The sequence below is a fragment of the Botryllus schlosseri genome, chromosome 1 (assembly GCF_051294905.1).
Source record: "Botryllus schlosseri isolate E-star chromosome 1, Bs_hap1, whole genome shotgun sequence".
Classification (NCBI taxonomy): domain Eukaryota; kingdom Metazoa; phylum Chordata; class Ascidiacea; order Stolidobranchia; family Styelidae; genus Botryllus; species Botryllus schlosseri.
The window spans coordinates 28,588,681-28,616,657 of NC_137236.1; the positions used below are offsets into that span (position 1 = coordinate 28,588,681).

Here is a 27,977-nt window from a genome sequence, read left to right on the forward strand (position 1 = left end):
TTTAAATGGCCCTAGTTATCACGCATGTGCCTCCGTGAATATGTAGAATGTCCTGTATATAATGTTCAACAAATTCGTATATTCCCCACCAGAAACTATTGAATTGGGGGCCACTGATTTATAGTAATGTACTAGATGTGTAGATCTGTATTGTTGGAGATTTTTATTTTCATGACCCAGTGAAAATTTGGGGTTCCGCAAAGGCTTGCAGATTTGAGCGAGTGTCCCACAGGTTATTGAAGGTTAAGAACCCCTACCCTAAACACAACACCTTTCACGCAAACTACCAAGCAACGCAATTTATTTTATTCCGCCGGCTAGAACGCGACAGACACGTAAAATCGCGAGGCCTCAGGCTTCCCAGCGTTGTTTTTCGCAAACGGCTGCTTTGTATCTCAATTCCGCGATTCCCAGCTCTGGCTGTAGTTCCAAGGCGCGTTTGAACGATGGTATCGATTCCTTCATGTCTCCCTGGATCGATAATGCAATTAGTCGCAACGAATATAAACCTACCGTCTCTCTATTTATCTATCTAAAATGTGACCTTATTTTTTAGTAAACCGACAATGAAGTGGGAAAAATTGACCGTTTTTTCAGGATTTTCCTCCAGTTTTGCAAGTCTGGAAATTTTGAAAAAGCGTCCTCTTTTCAGATTTCCGAAATATGGTAACCCTAGTACAGCTTGCTCAAGTGGTTATGTTTATAGACTAATTGCACCTTCTACTGACCAGTTCTGAGTATTTCAAGCAAAAATGGACCCACAATACTCATTTTTTACTCGCACGGACATGTCTTTGAAATAACTACTTCTACTTGCCATTGAATACAAATATACAGCGTCACTAATATTCCTAGTTGAGTAGCAATAATCACTACTATTAACCACTTGTGACGATATCTCTAAAACACTATACCAAACCCAGCATAGCTAAACAGCTTACCTTAGCTGCCAATATATTGGCCAGCGTAAAATGGTATAGAAAATCGTCCGGCCTGAGCAAAAGCGCTTCCCTCGCCACGAACAGCGCGTCGTTCCACTGTTCTAGCTGCGCGAAAATGTTTGCCAAGCCCAGAAACACGATGTCTCGCATTTCGGCGGGAGCCAGAGTTAGAGACAATCGTAAGCAGTTGATGGCCTGTAAAAAGATTTTAGAAAATTGTGAGAGACCGTGTCACCAAATCTTGTTGATATCCAATGTCCTATTCAAATTCTCTGCTTGTTGCTGACGTACCAGTCTGACGTGAGCATAAATTCACAACGATACTCTTACATTGAACAAGTACCAACGATGACCCCTTATTTCAAACCCTAAACTCCATGTACGCCGTCAAAAACCCAAACCTCTTTCGCCTTTCCCTTCAGCCTCCAGTAGTACGAGGTGAGATACGACAGACGCCAAGAGTTCGGGTTGCGTTTCGTCCCTTCCTTGAGTCGGTCCGTCATTTCCGAGATGTCGCCGCCCTTGATGAGCTGTTCGAGCAGCTGAAAAAATCCAGGCCAGGTTGAAAACGTCTATCAGTCCTGATACTTGGAAAATAGGGCCAGGAACTGTCAAGTCTGAGGAAAATTACAATATTAGGAATGCGAGCCATTCTATATCACTCGAACAGAGCTGAAAAAAAAGGGTTGAATCGGATTGAACTGAAAACTAATAGTACTTATACTTAACATAATGACTTAGACTCTGACTCAAAACACTATGGCTCAGACTCAGCCCTCTACTCACTGACTCGGACTTGACTCGGTGGTGAATTGAAAATGACTCGACATGACTCGAGTCAAAACTATAAAAGTGAGATCGACTTGTGAGTCGGAACCTTTCGCCTCGGTTACAAAACCCTGCCATAAACTCACCGTTTTCATTCCAAACTCTCCGTCGTAGCTCAAATACAAATCCCTGTCAACGATAGTCTTCAAATCGTCAACGAGCGGTGCCGAGGTGCACCGACAAAAGGGCTCGTATATCTCGTAGCCGCCGCTCTTGGCGAAGGGCAGTTCTTCGGTGAAACTGCGACAATATCGGAGGTTGACATTTCAAAACCAACGCCAGATCGGATTTCAATAGCATACCAGTTCGAATACACGGTAAAATTCAATTTAGGGCAGCAGTTCTCGACCTTTTTGGAAAGGCGCCGCCGTTGGCGATGGTCAAAAAATTTGCGCCCCCCCTGACCCCCCTTCCCGCACTTATCGTCATTTATAAAAGAGCACATCATCTCATGAAGTGGTGGGCAACCTTTTTGATTATCACGGCCGCATTTTGACTACTTGTGGTGTTTTATGCATCCACTAGGTGTCTATCTTTGCGTCATTTCCTTTCGTAATTATTTTGTCTGTTTGCCCTTCAGTTAGTTGATCATTCTGGGTTAAGGCGTTTCGAGAGTAGCATGTGTTTCCTGATTTACTTGTATGTAAACGTTTCTATTCTTTGTAGCTTAGTCTACACTTTTAGTCAATAAAAGCCTAGAAAACCGTGTGTATATCAAGAGGGTTTTTCTCGAAAGGTCACGACACTACTTATGTAGCCTAAGGTCGCATTCCAGAGCATAGACGTTACGAACTGACTGGTCGCAAAATACCTATGTATGTATGCATGTATGAATCGGTAGTGGAAATAGTGGAAATAGATTGAAATCGCCGAAATATACCATAAACAAATTTCTTTCGTGAGGAGCACACGATTCCGATTCCGGCTCAGACTGAGAAGGACGCAACTATATTAAAAATCGAAAACATGAATAGATGTTAAATTGCGCGGAGCGCGAAAAAAAATTTCAAGATTATTTGAAATCTGTCCAAAATTCGCGAGGGAATTCGTGATTTCAATTTGCATGTCGACGGCCGCCAATACATACTAATTGACTTAGGTGTCGATGGCCGCACAAATTCCCTTCTACGGCCGCAGGTTGCCCATCTCTGCTCTAATAGTACACATACGGGTATATCTGAGGCCAAGTTTGAATCCGCATTCCAGTTACAGAGTCTTTAACATTTCTGACGAATTTACCCAAACTTGTTTGAAAATAGCAAAAAACATTGAACAGGACATCAATTCAGTTCAAGGTAGGTTGCACTGAGGCTAATCCTAATGCTAGTAGTGACTACAGATAGCATGGCATCGTTCTGTACTGCCACGCTTAATTTAATCAGATTTGGAATCAAATTGTGTTGATTTAGGGTAGCCTAATCGAGCGCTAAACCGGGTAACCTATATTGCATCTTAGTCTGTCTTAAGCAGTGCAGTTCGCCAGCTATTAACAACAGCTACCCATCGAACCGATCTTTAGTCTACTGCCAAAGATATGAAGTAATAAATCTTAAAAAACATCAAACATTTGCTCAAATGAAGTTGAAATCAGCCTACACCCCGTTGAGCGCGACGGCTGGAGTTTCAATTTGGCGAGTTTTCTCGAACATGAAATAAGTTTCATCTTCAACAATCGTCTTCTCAGAACGGCTGTGAAACATATGTTTAGTCAAAATTCACACAGACTTTGTCAGTCAATTTTTCACGCCCCCCCCCAAGGAGGGCGCGCCCCCCAGGTTGAGAACCACTGAAGGGATGTTTTGAAAACGGGCAATACTGATAAATTAATCGGGTTAAATCCATGTACGAATGCCAATGCAAAAATGATCAGATAATCTTGCTCGCATTAACCAGACTTGAAAAACTAGAAAATCTTCAGCGTTTCCAAATTAGATTACAACTACAATTACAGCGACAACGTTTTTTTTTCAAATTAGAGTAGAATAAGAATTATAGCTACACAGTTATTTCCAAATTAGAATTAGAATTACTGCTACACGGCTATTTCTAAATTATCGTAATTTTCCAAGTATAGTACGCCCCCATGTATAATGCGCACCCTTAAAATGGCATGCATTACATGAATAGCAGTGTTTTAGTACGCGATGTTGTCTGTTTTGCGATGTCACTGTCCAACAATCATGACATAACGATCGATAGCCTAATCATTATGGAATTAACGGCATTGTCTCTAAACGATAGTAGATAGCAGCCAAAGCCTGCGAGGCTGGCGACGCGATAGTTCGGGTCAGCGACGCGACATCTTGCGCACGAGACCTATTACAGACGCGATTGCTAATCATTATACAAGTATATACGATAGTAGATAGCAGCCAAAGCCCGCGAGGCCGGCGACGCGACATCTTGCGCACGAGGTCAGATGCGATTGCGCAGGCCAACGGTTCGCGTTCGCGTGCTGATTGATTGGCACGCTTCTTGCTAATTGGCAGCGCGTCACACTGATAATACGAATTACTGGGGGCGATGGCTGAAAGTGATGCGCGATCGGAAACAATCACGAAGAAAGGTGCGATTTCAAGTTTTTTATCGAGGGAGAGTTTTTTCAAGCGTGTTGTTCCCATGCATAATACGCACCTCTCGATTTTAGGGCGAAAAACCGTGAAAATTTTGCGCATTATACATGGATAATTACGGCAAATTGAAAGTAGAATTATAGCTACAAAGTCTTTTCCCAAATTAGATCAAAATCAGAATTACAGCTACGATATTTTTTTTTCTAAATCAGAGTAGAATTAGAATTTAACTACACAATTAGTTCCAAATTAGATTAAAAATAGAACTACAACTACAGAGTTTTTTCCAAAATAGAGCTACAATTTACGTTTTCCAAATTTGATTAGAATTAAAATTACAGCTACACGTTTTTTTTCCAAATTAGAGTAGAATTAGAATTATAGCTACAGTTATTTTCAAATTAGATTAAAATTAGAAATATAGCTACCGAGTTGTTTTCGAAATTAGAGTAGAATTAGATTTACTGAATTAGCAAAAACTTTGAAACATTGAATGTATGCACAGCAAGCTTGGGTAGCTTCGCACTATACAGTCCAGACTAGAATTAAAACTAGATAATCGTCGTCCATTACGATCAGTTAACTGGGCCGCCCACACAGATCCCAAGCAACCCAACTTACTTATATCCGCGGATGTTCACGTTCAGATTCGACGTGATGTAGGACTTGATGTCGACCTCTTGCAGGACTTGAGAGCATTCCGACTTGGTGAAGCTCTCTTTCCTAAAGGGCGACATGAACAACATTTATTACTCATAAATTATATTTCCCAGTCACGAAAAGCAAGTTTGGGTTTGTAAAGCAGCTCAAAATAATATCAGATATGTTTTCAAAAAGGCACCGTGCACTGAATAAGATGTGGACGCAAATAAATATCTTGGCACCAGCCTTCATCCTCAGAAAGCTACCGTATTCTAGTTGCAGCTACAGGAGTTTCAGGAAATGTACCAGTCCAAACTAGCTATCTGTGGTACCGGTTTCCAGAAAGTGCAACAGCGAAGTAATGTGTAAATCAGTAGCTTCAAAATGGGTTGGGATGCGATATCACCAGTGGTCGGTCGGATTAATCTGGTTTGCACGGGTTCTAGAGAACCGTCTCTTCACCTCAATTATTCGAAATTTCACGCCAGTGACATCATAGCTAGCATTACTATTGTCGATATACAATGTTCTCTCCAATTCCGTGCTAGTTGCTGACGATTACCCCTGACGAGGGTCAGGGCTCCGAAAATATTCGCGTTTATTTCAAACTATCAGCTCCAATTTGAGACTATATCCTACTTAGAGCGCAGCGCCCCTTGAAAAACATGTTAGATGTCTCAAAATCCGCAATAAACAACTGTATATGCTGCCAAAACTCACATCGGGGAGGGTTTGATGACGGCGCCGGTCCCGAGGGTGTAGGAAGCCTCCTCCATCAACGATCCCAGATTATCGCGCATCTGCGACAGCTGAACCATCATCTTCTTGGCCGACGAGCTAAGCTGCTACACGAGATATGAAAACGGGTGATTAGACCCAGACAGGAATGCGATCGTGGGTTAATGAAGCATAAACGCACAAAACAACGTGCCCCAAGATTTATCAGATCACGCTCGGTGAAAAGCTCACTCTCGACTCATCTGATAAAGCTTGCTGCGGAGCAACCTAAAGGCCATAAACTCTGCCAATTGGCAAGCATCTGTTGGATAATCCTGCATGCGCGAAAAATTATCGAGACCACAGATTTCATGCCGTCGGAAAGGGTCGTTCACACTTTCCTTTTAGTGCCTTAGAGCCCACTTTTATCAAAATACACCAGCCAAGGCTGTGTCAACAAAAGGAGTTAGGGTACCATCTAAAAACAGTACATTGTACTCTCTCGTATTCGAAATTCCATGCCGGTGACGTCATACTTTGTGGTACGACTGTTAATATACAAAGTTCTTTCCAATTCTCTACTAAAGAGCTTCTTGGAGGTACAGAAATTCAATATACAATTGGATAGTATATTCATATTGACATGAACCCAAATGTTTTCGGCTGACACTCGTCAGGGGTGATCGTCAGCAACTAGTGGAAAATTGGAAAGAACATTGTATATCAACAATCGTATCTCGAAATATGACGTCACCAGCATGAAATTTTCGAATAAGAAATAGTACATTGAACGCTCTCTTATTTGATCTCATTTCATGCCGGTGACGTCATATTTTGACGGTTGTTGATATATAATGTTCTTTCTAATTATCTACTAGTTGCTGTCGATTACCCCTGACGAGTGTCAGCCGATAATATTTGGGTTCATTACAATATGTATATACCGTTCAATTGTATACTGAAGTTTTGTACCTCCAAGAAGCTATCCAGAGAGATCTCTACAGTATCCAAAACAACATCCAAAAACAAGTTCAAGTTGAAACCTACCTCTTTACTGCCATCTTGTGCTACGTGCGATAGCTTTTTGATAACCGCGTCTGCGTCGTTCAGAATTTTATCGGCGTCTTCTTTGGTCGTCTCCAGACGCCTGACCAGGTCTGATTGATCTGACCGGGAAAATGTACTCATGTTTTTTCACATATGACCAATTGTCCACCCAACATAATTTGCTAACTTGTGTACGATTCTGGTAGAGATGACTATCTCTAGCACCTTCCTAATAGTAACTTCCTACTTTGCCGAGTTGGTTTTCATTAAATCGTCCGTTTATACACTTGTCATAGTGCTGTTAACTCTTGATGCGAGGCACACATCAAGTTTTGGACATATTAATTATTCAGCAACGAATGTAGTCTTGAAAGCGTGATTGTGGAAATGTGAAGGTGCTGGAAACGGAAATGGCCGAAAAGTAGTTGAAAAATAACGGGAGAAATCACCTGAAGAATTTTCGCCTTCCGTGCCTGTGACTGTAAAAGAAAATGGAGATTATAAAAAATGCGACGAAAATAGCTACGTAGTAGAATATTTATCTCATAGTCGGTACTGGACCGTAATCTGTTAAAATTGACGGATATCTTCGAAGGATCAAAACCTCAACCCGAGAATATCGCGATTACTCAAAACCTGGATTGACTGATACTGAAGACAAAAGGATACTATAACATTTCTTTTATGAGTGAGATCGCCATAAGAACCACTAGACATAGTTTGGGACGTAAAGTAACTGAATATAGTCTCAAAGATTATATCTATTCGCAGGCTCATCCGCTATTTTTTGTTTGTCACAAGCTGGGTTTGTAACCAAGTCACGAGTCAATCTCACTTTTATAGCTTTGACTCGAGTCGAGTCATTTTCAATTCACCACCGAGTCAAGTTCGAGTCATTGTGTTCACTGTTCAGTTTTGAGCATGCATAATCTCGTAATTTTCCTCAGTCCCGACAGTTTCTGGCCCTATTTTTCTAGTATCGGGACTGGTAGACGAAACACCAAATAATGTGGTGACTTTATTATTATTATTCAACACAATTGACCGCAATTGAGCACAAATTTAAGACCCCACTTCCACCGGGTTCAGTACCAACAATGTCTAGCTTGACACAACCAGAGAAAAGTGCAATCGAATTCCCTACCTGTCATATGAAAACTCTCCATGGTGAACACTTGCGACTCCACCTCCGTCGGCTGTTGACGAGGCAAAAAAAGGAAAGAGAAAATTAGCCTTTAATTATTTTGAAACCATCTCAAATCTCCGACATTTTATGAATTTTTGAATTCATTGAAAATTCTTCTTAAATTACTTTTTCTAATTTGTTCAATTTCTAATCCATTTGGAGCTTTTTCAATCTCAGATTTTTTTGCAGTGTTTTTTTTTTCGAATTTCGAATTTTCGTCAATTTTTATTCGAAATTTTGAGTTTTTTTTTATTTTGCATTTTATTAATATTCAAAATTCGACTGATTTCGCAATTTATTACATTCGATATGTCAAATCTTGAATTATTTGGTTATTTATCTAGAATTGGACTTCAATTTTTGGTATTTTTTAGTATCTTTTGAAAACATCTCAAATTTCCGAAATTTTATGAATTTTTCGAGTTCATTTCAAATTCTTTTTCAGTGATTTTTTTTCAATTTTTTGAATTTCTAATCCATTCGGAACTATTTTAATCTAAATTTTTTTATAATCGCATTTTATTAAGATTCAAAATTCGAACAAACTCATAATTTTTTACTTTCGAATTGTCAAATCTCAAATTATTTGGGTTTTTATTTGAATTTTTATTTCATTTTTTAGTATATTTTAACATTCGCATTTGGATTTTTTTTCTGCGATTTTTTCAAATTTCAAAATTTATTTTCTGATATTTCTCCATTTTCCATTGTATTCTTTACCGAAACTCACCTCGCGTTTCCTCTCGTAATCCTTCCCGAGAATGGCTTCTCTGGTCTCCTTGTCGTACTTAGCGCCGCACTTGACGTGAAACAAGGCGTACAGTATCTCCTTGGACTCGGGCTGGAGAAAGAGCCCGTACTCGTAAAAGGTAACCGCCCCCGAAACGTTGCCCTTGGCTTGAAACACGTTGCCAAGTCCGAGGTAGGTCGACGGCTGAAAAGAGTATGCAGATTACACCAAGCAATATCCTCATATCAGAAGATTTTTGGTACACACTACTGGATTTTTAAAATTCGCAACTAAAACTAGAACTAGAACCAAGCACCTTTAAAAATCCGCAACTAACCAACTAAAACACATCTAATTAGATTCAATACCAAAGCATCCTATCAATTTTATAATATCGGAATCCAGGGCTGTAACCAAGTCACAAGGCTCCGAGTCACAAGTCAATCTCGCTTTTATAGTTTTGACTCGAGTCAAGTCGAGTCATTTTCAATTCACCATCGAGTCAAGTCCGAGTCCAAGACAGCGAGCAGAGGGTCGAGTCCGAGTCATGCTATTTTGACTCGAGTCCGAGTCCAAGTCATTGTGTTGACTGCTCAGTTTCCAGTTAAAGTCTTGTTAAACCCACATTTTATAACTTGTTTGGTGATATCGAATGGTTTACATTTACAATATACTAATTTTCCTCACTTTTAGCAGTTTCTGGTCGCATTTTCAAGTACCAGTATTAATAGACGAAATCCCAGTAGTGTGATTACTTTACTATTCTTCGAAATTACAATGAAATGTCGGTCTTGGCCGTCTGAGTCTCGAGTCATGTGCGATGACTCTAGTCGAGTCATTTCCGTATTTTGTGAAAATGTCTCAAGTCAAGTCGAGTCATCGGATAGTCGTGACTCGAGTCATTACAACCCTGTCAAAATCAGACCGGGTTTCCACATGAACACCAAATCAAGTTTGAAATCGGGGGGTTTTGACCCCAAAAACACACCCCAAGCTGCGACACAGTTAGCACCGATGATTCTGAGCTAGCAACGAATGCAAAAACACCGCACGCACGCCAAACGACACGTGTTTCCTAGCTGTTTGGCAAGTAATTTTTTAACGTGCAGCAGCTAGAGCTAGAACTACTCAAAAACCCAGAAGTCAGTCGACCGTCGGAGATAAGGTCCTACGACTGCCCAACTGTAAGCTAAACCTAACTCCTCATCTAAGTTCTAACCTCGCTTCGATTGATGTGCAGGGCGTCCACGAACACTTTCTTCGCGTCGTCGATTCTCCCCAGCCGATATCTGGAATTGATGGCAAAACAGATCTCATATCTCAGTCGGTAACGGCTGAAATTTGCTAAAAAGTCGGGATTATATTGAAAATGATTGGAATATTTCAAGTCCAAATGCGAACAGAGCTTAAAAATAACAGTAAATCCATATCTTACGCAAACCAGACACAATAAGCAACCGCAGTTTACTTCGAAACAAAATCTAAAACGGGGGTCGCCAACTGAAAACGGATCGAGGGTCACTTTTCAAATTTCGTAGAGGCGGACGCGGACCGCACGAATGCTGTATCAAGACTTAAGCAACAATAATACTAAAACTTTACGTCAGCGCAACGTTGTGCTCTGTAACATGGGCAATGGGTATCGTGACCACAAAAGAAGTAATATTCTATTGATGAAATACAAATTATATTGGGGCTAGTGAGACACGTTACTAACCGAGTATCTCACCCTGAAGCTTGATCTTGTGGGGAAGCCGTAGGCATTTTTCTAAGCGTCTCGGTCTTGGCAGTGCCTGGGCCATTTCATGTTAAGGCAAAACACCCATTCATAGCACCTGATTTTCCCTCGATGGAATGCCGTCGTTATCACCGCAGCCGTTACAGCGAGTGAAGAATAGTAACGTCGGGGAAAGGTGAAACATTTTGAAACAACAACAATAATAATATATTGAAACTGAAATCAATTTCAGCTATTCAAAATGCCTTACGTAGCAGCGTTCTCGCAAAATCTAAATTGAGATCGCAGGCCGCTAGATATGGCCTTGTAGGCCACGTGTTGGCGACCCCTGATTTAAATCCATGCTAATCTAAGTTAAATATAGCACCTCTGCCGCGATACAGCTGTGAAAACATACACACTCACAGTATGTTCCCGACGTTGACAAGGGGCACGTCCAAATGCTCGGCAGGCGTCCTGGGCAGGCCCCTCCTGATGCACTCGATAGCTTTCAAATTGTCGCCCATCACGCGAAAATAAAGGCCGGCAAAGTTGTAGAGCAGCCACAGGTTGCGGGCTTTGTCCTGAATCGAAAATACATACTATATATATGCCTACATATATTTTAATCGGTCTCACGAAATTAGTGCAGATATGTGTGGATATACCGGTACAAAACCCAACGCCAGTGCATATCTGCTGGCCTATCTATTGACCAACGAAGTTTCAGGTGAGAGGTACCACACACAATACTGTAGCATTGTTTCACGAGGAGCGTAAGACTTCGCTTTTTGGGATAAACGCGGAAAAATGGTGCTTGCTGAACTGTGAGCGGTCGATTGTTTGTTGATATACAATGTTTTTCTCTATATAAACAATTCTCTATCAGTTGCTGACAATTACCCCTGACGAGTGTCAGCCGAAAATATTTGGATAGGTTATATTGATAAAAACTTGGTTATATCGCCCATAACGGGGTATATTGACAAATCCAGGCTATATCTGCACAAAATTGATTGTATTAATTTTGAAAAATCGGTTATATCTGAACAAAATTGGTTGTATTCATTTTTAAAAATTGGTTTTATTGCCCATAATGGGTTATATTTACAAACACAGAATGTATCTGCACAAAATTGGTTGTATTACTTTAAAAAAAATGGTTATATTGCCCATAATGGGTTATATTTAAAAAACAGCTTATATCTGCACAAAATGTTGTAGTAATATTTAAAAAAACAGGGTATATCAAATAAAATTGCTTATATTGGCCGAATAGGTTGTATGGTAGGGGTTACCATGTATTTTGAGATCGTAAAAGATGGACATATCTTACAAGTTCCGAAAGATATAATAGCGGACGAGAAAAAGGGTAATTAAAAAAAATTATTTAAGGGAAATATTGTTGGCTTGACTAAAAAAAGACCATTTTTAGTATACTTTGCAGTCACTGCAGTCGTCATCCCGATTTCACATCATTTATGGCATTTAGATTCCTTGGAAAAAGGGGGACAAATCCTCTCAAAGGAGAACGCAATGGTAAAATGGGCAAAATTAGGTAATATAGGTATCAGCTGAACAGGAAACAATCTAATATCGGTCGGACTCTTATCGAAAGCTACCTTTTCGGCTAGAGACTTTGTGATCGCCTGTTGTAGCCTGTGTCCCACGTCTCGCGGCCATATAACGCCGTCGTTGAGATGCATCAGCATATCCTGTAACAACAAAACAACCGCGTTGTAATGGGTGAACTATAGGGCGTTGTACATTTTGTCCTTCAAATTTTTGCGGCATATACATACCATGAGTGCAGGATGTACATTAGGGGACTTCAAAAATGACTCTTTTTCTCTCAAATAGCACCTTGGCTACTTGATAAAATTGTTACGTTACCTAATTTAAGCCTGCACACCAAATTTGGTTCAATTCCAGCCAGTAGCCGCTTTGCTGCAGGAGAGAAAAGTTTCTATTTATTGTATAAAAAATAAATGACCAAAAATTTTCTGTTCACCCCATGAAAGTGTTAGGTTGTCTATAGAAACGATGCTCACCAAATTTGGTTCAATTCGAACCAGTGGAAGCCGAGTTATTGCCGTCGAAAATTTTTAATTTGAATAAAATAGTGTTTACGGTGGGCACCACCATAATAAATAATTAAAGAATAGGTCACCGTAAATGCTATTTTATTCAAATCCAAATTTTTCGACGGCAATAGCTCCGCTTCTACTGGTTGGAATTGAACCAAATTTGGTGCGCAGGCTTAAATTAGGTAACCTAACAATTTTATCAACTAGCCAGTGCGATTTGAGAAAAAAAGTCATTTTTGAAGACCCCCTAATGTGCATAATTATGCCACAGAACAAAGAGGGTACAGAAATAGCCTTGTAAGGCTTTCCAAGTCTTGCACTGCCCATCCATGCTACCCCGAAAGCCATGGATACCAGTGTTGATAATCAGGTCTTTGGTCTGACCAGGCCGGGTACTGAGCCCCACGAGGCTTATGACTAAGGCACACGGTTCCGATTCACAAGTCATTATGACTTTTACAGTTTTCAAGTCACCGCCGAGTCAACTTACAAGCGTGTACAACGTGTACGTTAGGGCTGTTCAAAAAATAACTTTTCCGTCAGATTTCACTGGCTACTTGATAAAATTTTTACGTTGGTTAAAAAACGCTGCACACCAACTTTGGCTCCATTCTGACCAGTAGAAGCAAGATTCTTGCAGTAAAAAGTTTTGAATTCATCTTTAAAGAACAAAGAAAATATAATTAGAATTTAAAAATTTCTCTGCCGACCCCACAAAATTGTTTGGCTGTCAGTAAAGATGATGCACACCAAATTTGGTTCAATTTCAACCTCTAGAAGCGAAGTTATTGCATTGGAAAAATTTGGATTTGAATAAAATAGTATTTACGGTGACTGACTCTTTATCATTTATTATAAAATCATGGAGTTATTTTTATATTGCAACAACTTCGCCTCTAGTGGTTGGAATTGAGCCAAATTTGGTGTGCATCATCTCTACTGACAGCCTAACGATTTTATCAAGTAGCCAATGAAATCTGAAGGAAAATTTTTCTTTTGAAAAGACTAAGTATACGTGTACAGCTTTCGAAAAATCCAAAATATCCTCATCCCTTTCCCACAGGACCACAGAGTGTAACACCAACAGGAACTCACTCGGTTCATAAATTCGTCCGGCTTATAGATGGGCCCGCCGTGCCTGTCGTCAATACCGGGTATGGAGTCTATGATGGTCTTCTCGTACAGTGGCTCCAGATATTCGCAGTTGAGTTCGTTCCATGGCGGGGACACGCTTTCGCCGTTCTTGATTCCCAGGTAAAGTGTCAGTTGATCGCGTACCCTACATATAATATATAGTGCGGCTGAACATAATAAATTGGGCACTCGAATCGGGATAGAGTATCAAAGAGCATTAATTGTGATGATTGGAATCGAGCAGCAAGAGTAGACTTCTACAAACTAGCAATTTAGTTGCTTGAAGGTTAACTAACTGCTAGCTTTTAGAGTAGTTCTAGTTCTAGTTGCGCATTCTGTCAAGTGAGTAGTTCTGGAACTAGTTCTATTTGTGCATATAAAAGTATTAGTAATAGAACAGCTAGCAAAAATGCGACATCATTCGCTATGAATCGCTATCGTTCTGTCACAATCGTTAGTACCACTACTGGTTGCGGGTGTCAAACCCCCCCCCCCCCCCTTTCAACTCAGAACCCCGTCCTTTCGAAATGCCGACTCCATCTCCGACATTTCTTAGCTCATTTGCAATCCAATAATTCGTATTATCAGTTATCAGTGGCGTTTTCGTTGGCTGGTTGTCGATTTTGAAAGGTTGTCGGTTATAGTACCGGTCGCGAGTTTTGAAAAGCGAGTAGTTCTAGTTGCAGTTGCGCATTTTGAATATCCAGTAGCTCGTACATTGTACAATAGGGCTCTTCAAAAACGACTTTGTGTGTTCCTCATATCGCACTGGCTACTTGATAAAATTGTTAGGTTACCCAATTTAAGCCTACACACAAAATTTGGTTCAATTCCAGCCAGTAACCGCTCTGCTACAGAAGAAAGTTTCTATTTATTATTTAAAAATAAATAATAAAAAATTCGACACCCCATGAAAGTGTTGGGTTGTCTATCGAAACGATGTTAACCAAATTTGGTTCAATTCCAACCAGTGGAAGCGGAGTTATTGCCGTTGAAAAATTTGGATTTGAATAAAATAGTATTTACGGTGAGCACAACTATAATAAATAAACAAAGAATCGGTCACTGTAAATACTATTTTATTCGAATCCAAATTCTTCGACGGCAATAACACCGCTTCCACTGGTTGGAATTGAACCAATTTTTGTGTGTACAATTTCATCAAGTAGCCAGTACGATTTGAGAAAAAAAGTCATTTTGAAGAGCCCTATTGTACAAGCGTGAGTGAGAGACGAGTTTTTCGTGTACTGAAATTACACGCTTGTTAAACTATCAACGAGAATTACTATCGTGCTGCGGAAGCCTTGATACGTCGATTGGTCATACCGCAACACACTGGCTACTGGCTGGAATTAAACCAAATTTGGTGGGCAGGCTTACTGCAAAGCTACACACTTTAGGGGAAATAACATTTTCGAGAGGTCGCGATCGGAACGCAGCATTGTCATAAAGTATGACCGAAAAAGATACAAAATTAACTTCATTGTGATGTAAAACTTGCATTCTATTTTTTGTACTCGATAAACGGCACATGTTTAAACTTTCCACATCATTCATACTGTCATGCTGTCATAATGGATGATACTCGTATACTCTACAGGTATCGAATGACTCAGGTTGGCCTACTCGGTCTTTCGGGGCCTTGATTATAATAACGCAGATCGGTGTTTAGTACATTATCAACTTTTTTTTATGATGTGACTACAGAAAGTTGGGTGTTTACATTACATGAAGCCTAATAGTGGATTCACAAACGAATTATTCAGAAACTCGATTTTGCCCAGCCCTAACTCATGACAAATCTACTACTCCAAGCGAAACCTTCTTGAACACAACACAAATGTATAAACGCACTTCATTACAGACAACTTCTGGAGTGCCGGCAGACTTACGGGAAACCCCTGGTCTCCGGGTCGATATAGCTCGAAGGGTATTCGTCCCAAGCCAAGGCCTGCGGGCTGTGGGTCTCGCAGAATTCCGCCGACGGCCAAGTCGAGTCCTGAAAGCGAAAGTCAGTTTTTAACACTTTGGATTTCAAAGAGCCAAAGACTATCGATTAAAAATCTTTGAATCCAAATCATATCCGTGCTAGTAATTGTTAATAATTAAACAATCTACCATCCAATCATTAATAGCCATATCCTCCGGCTTCTTCTGGTCCGAGCTGGCACCGCCCGGGCTGAACTTGGCAGCTTGATCCAGAATGGTGTCGGTCGCACCCTGCATGAAAATCAATGACTATAACTGTGACTTTAAAACATACATTTTGGATCGTAAATTCTAAATTGCTACAACAGGCACAGCTGGTTACAATATTAACATTAGTTTTGCTTAAACGACTGTTGTAACGAAGTGAAAGTATTATAAAAACGTAACCACTTTAGCAAGTCTCACAAGTAGGCAAATCTACTATAAAAGTAGAAGTAGCTCCTTGCTAAAGACCTAAAAGTACACGTCGATATCTCCAAATAGCAAATGTGATGCCTGGCCCTTTCGCTATGGTGATTTCAATCGTTAAAATGACAGAAATCTATAACAATTTTACATTGTAACTAGAAAAGTTTGGCTCGACGTCACGAAACAAAAATTATCATCAATTTCATAATTTTAACTTGAATAATTTCAACCCACCTCCATCAGCTTCATCTTATTCTTTCCAGAGACCTGTCAAAATAAAGCCGTTAACTACCGAGATGTCTATAAAAACTTTAGCGTTCAAGATACATCTAGTTGCTGACAATTGCCCCTGACGAGTGTCAGCCGAAAATATCCGGGTTCGTTTCAATAAGAATATGCTATTCAATCGTACATTGAAGTTTTGCACCTCCAAGAAGCTCTTTTCAGATATATGGCCGCTAAATAGCTGACAGGACAAAAAGTTTTCGATTTTACCAACATTTACATTGAAAATGTGCCACAAGTAATTACACTGAAAGGAATCACCATTGTGAAAACACATCCCAGAATACAGTCCAAAGAAGATGGCGATTATTATAGGTGTGCCCACCGTAAATACTATTTTATTCAAATCCAAATTTTTCGACGGCAATAACTCCGCTTCCGCTTGTTGGAATTGAACCAAATTTAGTGAACATCGTTTCTATAGACAACCTACCGTAATTTTCCGAATATAGTGCACCCCCATGTATAATACGCACCCTTAAAATGGCGTGTAAATTCTGGGAAAAAGCCTGTACCCACTAGCACAGATTGTTTATTAACAGTTGTTGAATTCGATGTTGATGAAATTTGCGTAACAATACTCCCGACTTGTGAAGGTTTATAGAATGATTTTGAAACCTCTTCGAGCTTGCCTGTCAATCAGGGAATTACGGTAAGCCAACTTGCGACCCTGTACATACGATACAATAGCTGTGTTCGAATCAACGGTAACAAAATCTTTGATCGCAGACTGATGCTAATCCATGTATTGTAAAGCTAGACATTTGAATACGATTTCAGTCAGACTTAAGCAAGTCTTCTGTACATCAGTCGAATCAGGAATTTCGAGTCCAAGTCCAATTTTGTGTTGGTCTGGGTTACGTCGATTTCCAAACTAAAAATGACCCAGACTCACAATGTTTGGAATTAGTTCGTCGTCCTCTTCCGTGTCCTCGACATTGGGTAGGTTGCAAAACAAGACTGGGCCCCCGTCCTCGTCGGTGCGTAGTTTGCAAGTCTTTTTATCTGTACAAGAAAGCGGGTTAAGCATCGCGGCTTCCTATCCAAGACGTGCGGATTTAACACCTTCAAACCCAAGTCCAAATGCACAATTAAAATTGTGCCTTACATAGCTGTACAGAACCAGATAGCACATCCATTGCAGCAATAGATTTTCCAAATTAGATAAAAAATTAAAGGGGCACTGCGCTCTAAAAATGATGTGGTCTCAAATTGAAGGGAAAAACGAAAGAAAAAATTTTGGCCGCAGCCGTTTTCTTCAGAACGCCACCGTTATGGAGCTGTAATGCATTGAAATTTCCACAGATGCATCACGCTCCAGCAGTCACGCACAGATCGAACTTTATATAGTTGTCAGCCGATGTTATGAAGGAAATTGAACACAACAATATAAAGTTCGATCTCTGCGTGAATGCTGGAGCGTGATGGATCTGTGGAAATTTCAATACATTACAGCTCCATGACGGCGGCGTTCTGAAAAAAACGGCTGCGGCCAAAATTTTTTCTTTCGTTTTACCCTTCAATTTGAGACCACATTATTTTAGAGTGCAGTGCCCCTTTAAGGTGAGTCATAACAAGTCATAACTCATTCTTCCGTAGCATTTTCAGGAAAACCAGAAAATATATCACAATTAAAATTAGAGCATGGAAGCAAATCACAAATTACATTAGAATTAGAAGTAGAGCAAATAAATATTTCAAAAACCAGATTGTTATCGGATCACAGGCATTCCGCGCTAATTCAGTGATTCATTACCACTTTATCGTGCTCGACACAAATTTTCGCCCCCCATATTTACGGATACGAAAGGGGACATCTAAACGGGAAATATACTCACCGAATCGGTTGTGTAGTGACTAAAAAAAGGTAATTTTTCCGAGAGAGTACTCGGAAAACCGTTTTTTTGCAACTACGTTTCATTGGAGTGACCTTTATTTTTTTTAGTAAACATAATATGCAGAATAAGCCGTATTCACGTGCATTTTTTTAGTCGTGTTAATTAAAGACGCCTCACTGGACATTATAACGTCTTCGCCCAACTTCGGTATGAATTTCCGAGTAAGATTTCAAATTACGTAATCCAAGTGTGTATTGCACACTCACTGAATGTGCCCTCGTCGATGCTGTGCCTCATCAGCACGAAATGCAGCTCGATCTGCTCCTTCTGCGCCAGCTGCATCCTCTCGATGCTCTGGTAATACTCTGCGTATTTCTTGTGCTTGCGCTGGTAGCTCTCCAGCTCTTTCAGCGTGCGCTGCAGGCTTTCGTGCTGCGCCTCCAGTTTTTCCTGAAGTACAGAAACAGGGGGCGGTTATTAGGGTTGGGCACAACGATTTGTGTACTCGAATCTGAAACGTGTATTAATTCTAATGATTCGATTCGAGTAATGAGATATGATTATGCTCTACTTGGCGCCAATTTATTAACGACAATTATAATCTCAATACTATTTTCCACTGTGTAAGGCTGCAAACCTCGATTAGTTGTAAAGTAGCATATGATAAATGGTATAACTATGAAGTCGTAATCAACATACAGCATTGTTACAACGCGCAGCGAATTTGGTGAGGTCGCGAAAATGCCAATGTGATGTAGACTTGTAATTATATTCTTTACGTCGTGTAAATTATAATAAAGACAGGTCACATGCAAGTCCGTATCCAACGGCGGTTAAAACGAACTTAGTTAAACTAGATGTCCAGGGCTGTGTAACCACGCCACGAGGTTCCGAGTCGCAAGTCAATCTCGCTTTTATCGTTTTGACTCGAGTCAAGTCGAGTCATTTTCAATTCACCGCCGAGTCAAGTCCGGGTTTTGCCTCGAGTCCGAGTCCAAGTCATTGTATTCACTGTTCAGTTTTGAGTTCAATCTGGTTCAAAAAACCCCTTTTTTCAACCTTGATGGGGTGATATAGAATGGCTCGCATTCACAGTATCGTAATTATCCCCAGTCTCAACAGTTTCCGGCCCTATTTTCCAAGTATCAGGACTGATAGACGAAATACCAATCACGTGGTGACTTTGCTATTCTTCGAAGTTACAATGAAATGTCGGTCTTGGTCGTCCTAGTCTCGAGTCATACGACTTGGTTCGAGTCGTGCACAATGACTCAAGTACAAGTCGAGTCAATACACGAATTGACTCGAGTCGAGTCATTTTACGCAGTTGAAAAAATGACTCGGGCCAAGTCGAATCACCAAAAAATCATGACTCGACCCATTACAACCCTGTCTGCACCAAGTTCAAATCTAAAGACACACTAGTCATAACAGAAGGCTATACCGTCATCAGCGCCTACCTGGAGCTTGTTCTGGCACCGCACGGCGTGTAGCCTGTCCTGGGCCGCTTTGAAGCCCGGCTGGTCGGCCAGACACTTCTCGAAATGCTCGGCGGCCGGCGCATACTCGCCCAGACTCTGAAAGCAAAACGCAGTTGAGCACACAGTCGCTTGCGCCGATTTCATCAACCACATGTGTTGGATCCGTACCTTGTCTGTCTCAGTTATTCACTTGTTTTATTTTTAACAATACTAAATACATTATCGTTGATTTGACCTAACAGAATAATAAATACATGTCCCAAATTTCTTTTGGTAATATCGCTGTGCCAGATTTGCCTATAGTAATACTATAGATAGATTACTAACCAACCCATAGATACGCAGCTTCACCAAAATATGTTGTTATGCTTGAGCAATCAGTATCTTTTATTGCTGAGCAATCTAAAAGCAGCATAATTGGTAGCGCTATAGCTGGCGAGTCAAGGGTAGAAATTTAATAGAATTGGTCTTAATCGAAAGCTAGTGTCGTGCTGATTCCAAAAATACGATTTAAAATCTTGTCACGGAAATGGAACCGCCTCAAAACAGCCCACAAAATCAGAAAATCTGCATTGTTCCGAACGATCGCTTGACGAAACTGGCGATTGTTATGTTCATTGCGTTGCGGCGATGCCGTTGTTAGAACAATGCCGATTTTCAGACTGCAAGGGATGTTCCGCCCATTTCCTTTGCTCTGACAGGATTTTAATTTGTATTTTCAGAATCAATGCTACACTAGCTTCCGATTAAGACGAGTTATAATAAGTTTGAGCTGTCGGGTCGCCAGCTATATCACTACCAATTATGCTGCTTTTGGATTAACATACTCTCCTACTCGACCGATTTTCAGCAAAAAATACATTTTCAAGTAGTTATCAAGTAGATAAGCAAGCATTACTTTTCTGAATGAAATTATCAAAAGAATCACACGAAATAGCCATTGTATCACAGCAACTGAAATCATTTTACATCTACCGTTTCCGTTCATTACTATGTATAGTATTCACGACTAATGCTAGCGCGAGGGTCGCAATAGACCATTCCGTGCAATATTTCATTGTCGTGTCGCTGCTAGGTTGAATACGGTCATGTTTGAAATCAGGAAGTACCGCACTGAGGCAACATTGTTTGTGTCAGAGTGAGGCTAATCAGGTGGCGAGATATTTCGGGGTATCATTTTCTAGGCAAAAACCCTCATATGGCATAGCATAGCACACCATCCAGCAGAGTCGCATTCATTGACTTTTCGGAGTTTTGATAAAATTTCCAAAAACTACGTTTCCCTACCGCAAGATAAGTTGCCCAAGTAAACTAATTAAAGTGAAATGCGACATGACATGAACTTCAATTTTAATGTATTTTGTCTTTATTTGGGATTTATTTCATGTCTATTTTCAAATTTAATTATTCTAATTCTAACCTAATTTGAAAACCCTCAATTTTTCTTGTTGTAGGACCATGTCCAATTACTAGGGCGATTTTCTTTTACCTAAAAACGAAAAATATTTACCTAAAAAATCGAAATTTTGACATTTTTTCACCTTTAAAAACTTAATTTTGACAAAACTTTGACCTCGTGCATGTAAATTAGGTGTTTTCGCACATAATGTTACAGTTATGCTACTTATCTTCATTCCTGGTTGAAACTGTCTGTCCTTAGAAAGTAGTTTGGCCTAAAAAACTGACAAATTTTTACATGAAAAATAAATTATTTTAACGAAATCTCGAACTATGAAGAATACCCGTAGTCTAGGGATCTCATCTTTCCAAAAATAACCCGGGGCGAAGATCGAGATAACCTACAGGAAGTAAAACTTACCGCGTACACGCAGCCCAGAGCAAAATGTATGACCGAAGCGTCCGACACTTCCAAGGCGTACTCCAACACGACGGAAGCGTTGATGGTAAAATGAGACCTGGGAATGAGGCCGCGCAATTCAAAGCATCTCTAAGACACAAGCGTAACAACTTTACAGCGTTACTGCTACTTACTTCAGCTCCAGGTAGCAACACTGATCAGACCAGGGTTGTAGTCAAGTCACAAGGGCTAACGGTTTCTGGCCCTATTTCCAAGTATCAGTACTGACAGACGAAATACAAATAATGTGGTGACTTTACTATTCTTCGAAGTTACAATGAAATGTCGGTCTTGGCCGTCTGAGTCTCGAGTCATATGACTTGGTTTGAGTCTTGCACAATGACTCGAGTCCAAGTCGAGTCAATACACAGGTTGACTCGAGTCGAGTCATTACAACTCTATTTATTTGAAGAGCTTCTTGGAGGTTCAGGACTTCAATATACAATTGAATAGCATATTCATATTGAAATTAACCCGAATATTTTTGGCTGACACTCGTCAGGGGTATCAAAGTACACCAACCAAAACTCTGCCAACAAAAGGAGTTCATGTACCACCTAAAAATAGTACATTGAACGCTCTCTCTTTCATGCTGGTGACGTCATATTTTGTTGTACGATTGTTAAGATATAATGTTCTTTCCAATTCTCTACTAGTTGCTGACGATTACCCCTGACGAGTGTCAGCCGAAAACATTCGGGTTCATTTCAATATCAATATACTGTCCAACCCTATATATACAAATCTGGTTATTGAGTATTCATCCCAGCTCACCGGTGTAAGATATTCGCCAAACCCACGAGCGCTATGTCCCGATATCGGGCCGGCGAATGGAAGATGGCGCGTCTCACGCATTCGATCGCCTTCTCCGCGTCGCCCTTGACGCGCCAATACAGCGACGCCATGTTGTAGGCCACCCAAGACGAGGAATTCTGCGGAGAAAAGATACAGATTAGGTTTTCCGAAAAGTGCCGACAAAGTTTAAACATATCGCCCCGCTACTGATTCGATTTTGGGAAAATGCATCATTGTAGGCTTTGGACACACGCCAACTATTCCTTCAACAAAATGCAGACTAACTCTTGAAAAAAGTGTAAATGACCTGCTTCAACGCTGTGGTGACGGCTTGAGCAAACTCCCTCTCGTTCTCCATGTACTTCAGTGTACTTTTGAGCACGGGCTCAGCTTGGTAGAGCGCGAGATACTCTTTGTTCGCGACACCCTGGAATACATCTTCCAGTTAGCACTCTTGCGATAGGCAGATAATCGCAAAATACAAGTAAATACAAATACAAGAAATTATCACGACTAGCTCCTTGCTCGATTAAATCGTTGAAAATGGGAATACAAAAACTGGACTCGAGTACGGTACCCACTACCCAAGACAAGAGCATTGACTCTTTTCAAATCCTAATACTGGATCCTAATCTGAATGCTTGCAGGAAAGTTCGAATATTAATATGGCCAGGCCACGATAGGGTTCGAAACCTGAATCTGGTCAAAATCTAGGGTGTCAGTCATTATGATTTCACAACAGTAACGATGAAATGGAAAGTTTAAATAGATACGTTATACACTGCAACACAAAAAATAATTCTAAATCTATATAGCATAAAACTAATTTGGTAGTTATTCGACCATCCCTTATTTCATTGCATTTTGTGGCAATGCATTGGTTGATTGCAGCATAACAGTAATGTGATATCTGCTGATTTGTGTAGCTCGTATTATACGTGGCTCATTCCATTATAATTTAGCAAATTCTTTGACATCTGTAAAGTATACCCTCAGAATTGTCCAAGATTTACAAATGTTGTTCTTATTTATGCATCCGGAGGGAATAAAATAAATAAAAAAATAGAAAAGCTTTCATCGGTTCAAAAGATGATGCGATTCAAAATTATCTTGTCACTAGGTGGCACTGCATGCAAAAATCTTTACAACCGATTTTTTTGCTCTAATGATGGCAGAGAACCAATTAACATATCTAATTATCCAATTCTGGGGCCAAGGAATTGAAATAGAGCAACTTTTTCACCCTAAACTCAATAAAAACAAAGTTATGGATGAAAAATACCATTATAATCACTGATTGGAAAGATTTTTGCATGCAGCGCCACCTAGTGACTAGAGAATTTTGAGTCGCACCATCTTTTGAACCGCTGAAAATTTTTCAATTTCAATTCAAATTCAATTCAAAAAGAACATCGTTTGTAAATATTGGACAATTACGAGGATATGTATTGCAGCCCTCGGTAAATTATAATGGAATTAGCCATGTATTGAACGCTGTGTTACGACCAGTTCAGGTTTCAAGGCTTCCACGTTGGGAACAAAAGCATGAAATCTGTAATTCTCATTGATAATACGGAAATTCACGTTCACTCCAGTCGACTTCAGAGCTAGGCCTACATCTCCCGTGTCCCATCTCCGCTTTATATAGCAGATGAAACCTCACCTCCATGGTGTCATAAGGGAGAGACCCTGGCGGCAGCTCCTGGATGTCCCCGCAGTCGGGCTCTTCCTCCCCGTGACCGCTTTCTTCCAAGTCGATGTAGTCCACAGCCTTCAAAAGACATATCACAAGTATTTTATCACATCGAGTTACTGTGCAAGATAAGCATATTACATGCAGTTATAAAAATGGGTCGATATTTTTGTTGGCGAGATCGAACGAAATTTTGACCGTAACCAAATCATTTTAAAATGTTCCAAGACTTCATCCTAATCAGGGATTTAAGTTGGTTCAATATATTTGAAAGCAAAGAGAATACTGAGGATTCTTGCCGTGTTGATCCCAGGGGCTAGCATTCAAAATAGCTAGGTCATAATAGCAAGGTTTTAAAACAGGAAGTAAGTGACATAATAGCTATTATGACACTAGCTATTGGGAGTGCCTCCCTATTATGACACTCACTGTTTTAACACCACTATTTTCCCCCATTGTTGTATATCTAAGGATACCGTAGCACATCCTTAAAGCCAATGCTGATATTTCAATAATATCAGCGACTAGTATGCAACTATGCATCGATGCCAATAATAATAATTTACCACGATTAAAGGGACAAACAGTTAATTTACTTGTAATTCGTTATCAAATCGCTACAAGCCATACAATGTTATTTCCTATAACATTGGTTTCTACATGAAAATTGATATCTGCAATGACAGATATTATTAGTTATATCTGATATAAAACAGCCTATCCCTGCTTAGAATGGCCGGTTTCAGGATCTCCTTGGAACCAATACATTTAATATTAGCCACATTGCGACGCCACGCTAAAGCAGTTAAGTTGATAGCTTTACCGCATTTAATATAACAAAAAAGCAATGTGTCAAATCAGTTACCTCTATGTCTTTATTTTCCAGAGGCAGCACGGTGCTTGCATAGAGATTAAATTCCACCAATTGTTTTCCTGAAAATGGGGATAATAACTTGAAAAACTTATGGATTACGGTATATTTATATCTTCTCATATTGGAAGAGCTTCTTTGGAGGTACAGAACTTCGATATACGATTAAATAGTATATTCATATTGAAATGACACTGGTCAGGGGTAATCGTCAGCAACTAGTAGAGAATTGGAAAGAACATTGTTCATCTTTTCATATAAGTGTAATGCATAATTGTAGGCCTTGATCAAGTTACAATAGGTCTGCAAACACATACAATTTTAATTAGGCAATCAGCGGATTCAATAGGCACGTTTTCAAATCGAAGTTCCAATCGAAATCCTAAATTATTCATATTCAGTCGAAATCCGAAGTCTACACATATGGATACACAAGGAACTGAAGCAAGATCGACTGGAGTCGATCTGTGTATTGACTCGACTTGGACTCGAGCCATTGCGCACGACTCTAACCAAGTCGTATGACTCGAGACTCAGACGGCCAAGACCGACATTTCAATGTAATTTCGAAGAATAGTAAAGTAACCACACCGTTGGGACTTCGTCTATTGGCACTGGTACTTGAAAATTCGACCAGAAACTGCAAAAAGTGAGGAAAATTAGTATATTATAAATGCGAACCATTCGATATCACACGTAGAGTTATAAAAAGTGGGTTTAACATGACTTTCAACTGGAAACTGAGCAGTCAACACATTGACTCGGACTCGACGCTCTACTAGCTGACTTGGACTCTGACTTGACTCAAGTCAAAACTATAAAAGCGACATTGACTTGTGACTCAGAGATTTGTGACTTGGTGGCAACCCTGATAAAACAGACTCAGGATTGGTACTACAGCTACCAGAGGCCGAGCGATTCCGTGGCGTCTATCTCGGCGTTTACCTGCCGCCGCGCAATCTGCGTCGTTGGAGTAATGCTTCTCTTCCAGGTTGAATTCCTTGTCTTCGTTGTCCTCGATCATTTTCTTCTCCACGACGAGAACCTCCTTGACTTTCTGCACGGACATACAAGTGGTTATCAAGGGGACTAATCAATAAGTAGGGTAAATCTAAATCAGTGGTTCTCAACCACCAGTCCTTGGATATATAATTCATTTTTATTCTCAGTCGCAAAATGTGACAGGTTGACGACTTGTCCAATGTAATTAAAGCAGGTGTTCTCAACCTAGGAAAGGTGGACTAGTTTTGAGGCCAATGTTGAAACCAGAATGATAAAACTACGTGTCCTTTATAACATGTCCTTATTTTAGACTTGTATCCATATTTTATCGTATTTTCGGAGCTCAGCACAGGTCACAAGCGAAAATGATGACGTTTTTTAGTCACGGGTAGCTTTTTAGGCAACCAGCTGGCAATATGAGGCTGTGATTATCACTGCGCGGGAGTGATGACCTTTTTTTTGTCATCAGCTTACCAGAATTTGCGGTTAGGGGATCATTCAAGAAATTTAGGTTCCGCGGCCGAAAATAGGTTAAGAAACACTGAATTGGAGTAATAAATAACCTAATTTGAAACTGATTAAGAAATTCGTAATGTAATTTAGAGCGCTTCGTCTGCTTTCAACTTATGCTACGTCAAAAATGTTTAAAAGCAGCCATCCAGTTGGTGGTTTTAACTGGAATTTGCTTTACAGAAACTTCTAAAGACCCACACACAACAGACATACTATCAGAAAGACTTAGCCAGTGGCCACCTTCGTCTAATTTAGGGCAAAATGAAGTCATCGATGAACTTGGATTTGCAGCTCTAATTGGGACCAGGATTTCGGGAGTTATTTTGCAGATCTTGTCCCAATCTCTGACCCTCTGTCTTGTAGAGTAGCTACTTATTTATCAGCTTCAGTAAAGAACATACCAGCATTTTCTCGTATGTCGTCTCCTGCTTCATGAAGGCCATTAAGTCGTGAGGCTGGTTAATCGCAAATGGAGACTCAAGCTGTAAAACATAACATAATCATATTAGCCTAATATACCCACATCATGGCGCATCACTCGCTGGAATCTCTCAACTTGTTTGGGGTTGGATCCAAAAGCTATATTATAAAGTACCTGCATTTCGCGTTTTCCGCCACGCATACGGGGTGGTTCAAATAGGCTACTAGTTCAAGATCAAGCAATTTAATGACATTGTTTAGAATGAAGTTCACGTTCCTGCTCACAAGGTTGCTGAAATTCAGGCTTTGGTTGAAACGATGTCACAATGCCGTTTAAATTCATCCCCGAGTTCAGATCAGCTAATAAAGCTGTATAAAGTTCCACTTGAATCGGAATTTAAGTTTATTCAGAGTAAAACAATCCTTGCATATTAAAGAAATCGAGTGCAAACAAGCTCACATGGCTGTTCAAACTCTACTTTATGGGTTGAATAAAACTCACAAAGTTATTTAAAATCAAGTTCCAGATCAAACAAGCTCGCAAGGTTGTTTAAATTCAAGTTTGAGTTCAAACAATGTAACAATGCGGTCTAAATTCATGCCGAACCCAATCAAGCTCGCAAGGCCGCTCCAAAATCAAGCAAAATCTTGAAGTGTCTTCAGTTCAAGAGATCTGGCCGGAATACGGAAATTGAGTGGGAACAAGATCATATGGATGTTTAAACTCAAGTTCAAGTTCAGGCGCAGGCTCACCCTGATGCTCAAAGTTACGTCGGCGGTTGAACACATCACATATTCACCATCTCACAAGTGATCAGAATTGGTCTACCGTCCCTGTCTACAGGACTACAAGTACACAGAACATTCCCTATGTTTCGAATATCATTCACCGCGATAGTGACGTTCGCTGCTGACGAGGGTCAGTCGAAAATTATTTAGTGAATAAATTAACAATATGAAGTTTTCGTTTATTTCAATTCTGAAATTAAATAGAACGCAACAAACTATACCTTTTCCTGGACTTTGCCTTCTTCCGTGACCACCCAGTGGGTACTGCCCCCGACCAGCGAGAACAGCAGGAACTTGAGAAGCAGCAGAAACAGGCCGGACATTTTCACCATTTTTACGTTAATAGCAGTAACACTATATATTAACACATACTATATTGTGCTAAGAGTATATCTGTAAAACACAAAAAATAATTGAACTCAGCTAACGCTGT

The 27,977-nt window shown here is 40.1% G+C and overlaps 1 protein-coding gene across 2 annotated transcripts; it reads right to left on the reverse strand.

The window, feature by feature from the left end:
* Positions 1 to 284: 284 nt before the first annotated feature.
* On the reverse strand, positions 285 to 27,972 carry LOC145434844 (tetratricopeptide repeat protein 17-like). Of its 2 annotated transcripts, none has more exons than XM_080312089.1 (28): positions 27,766 to 27,972; positions 26,737 to 26,817; positions 25,766 to 25,877; positions 24,815 to 24,882; positions 23,920 to 24,027; positions 22,564 to 22,683; positions 22,236 to 22,393; positions 21,423 to 21,519; positions 19,583 to 19,699; positions 18,389 to 18,572; positions 17,180 to 17,289; positions 16,234 to 16,266; positions 15,721 to 15,822; positions 15,495 to 15,601; positions 13,564 to 13,747; positions 12,004 to 12,096; positions 10,808 to 10,965; positions 9,884 to 9,953; positions 8,665 to 8,868; positions 7,893 to 7,944; positions 7,198 to 7,227; positions 6,749 to 6,867; positions 5,705 to 5,826; positions 4,964 to 5,065; positions 1,856 to 2,009; positions 1,343 to 1,483; positions 942 to 1,136; positions 285 to 471 (listed from the first exon to the last, which is right to left on the reverse strand). In XM_080312089.1, the coding sequence occupies exons 1-28, from the start codon at positions 27,874 to 27,876 to the stop codon at positions 352 to 354; spliced, it is 3,252 nt and encodes a 1,083-aa protein (XP_080168215.1). In that variant the 5' UTR covers positions 27,877 to 27,972; the 3' UTR covers positions 285 to 351. The 2 variants fall into 2 exon arrangements, with proteins under 2 accessions (XP_080168215.1, XP_080168207.1); XM_080312081.1 differs by having other exon boundaries at positions 5,705 to 5,829; positions 27,766 to 27,971.
* Positions 27,973 to 27,977: the final 5 nt, after the last annotated feature.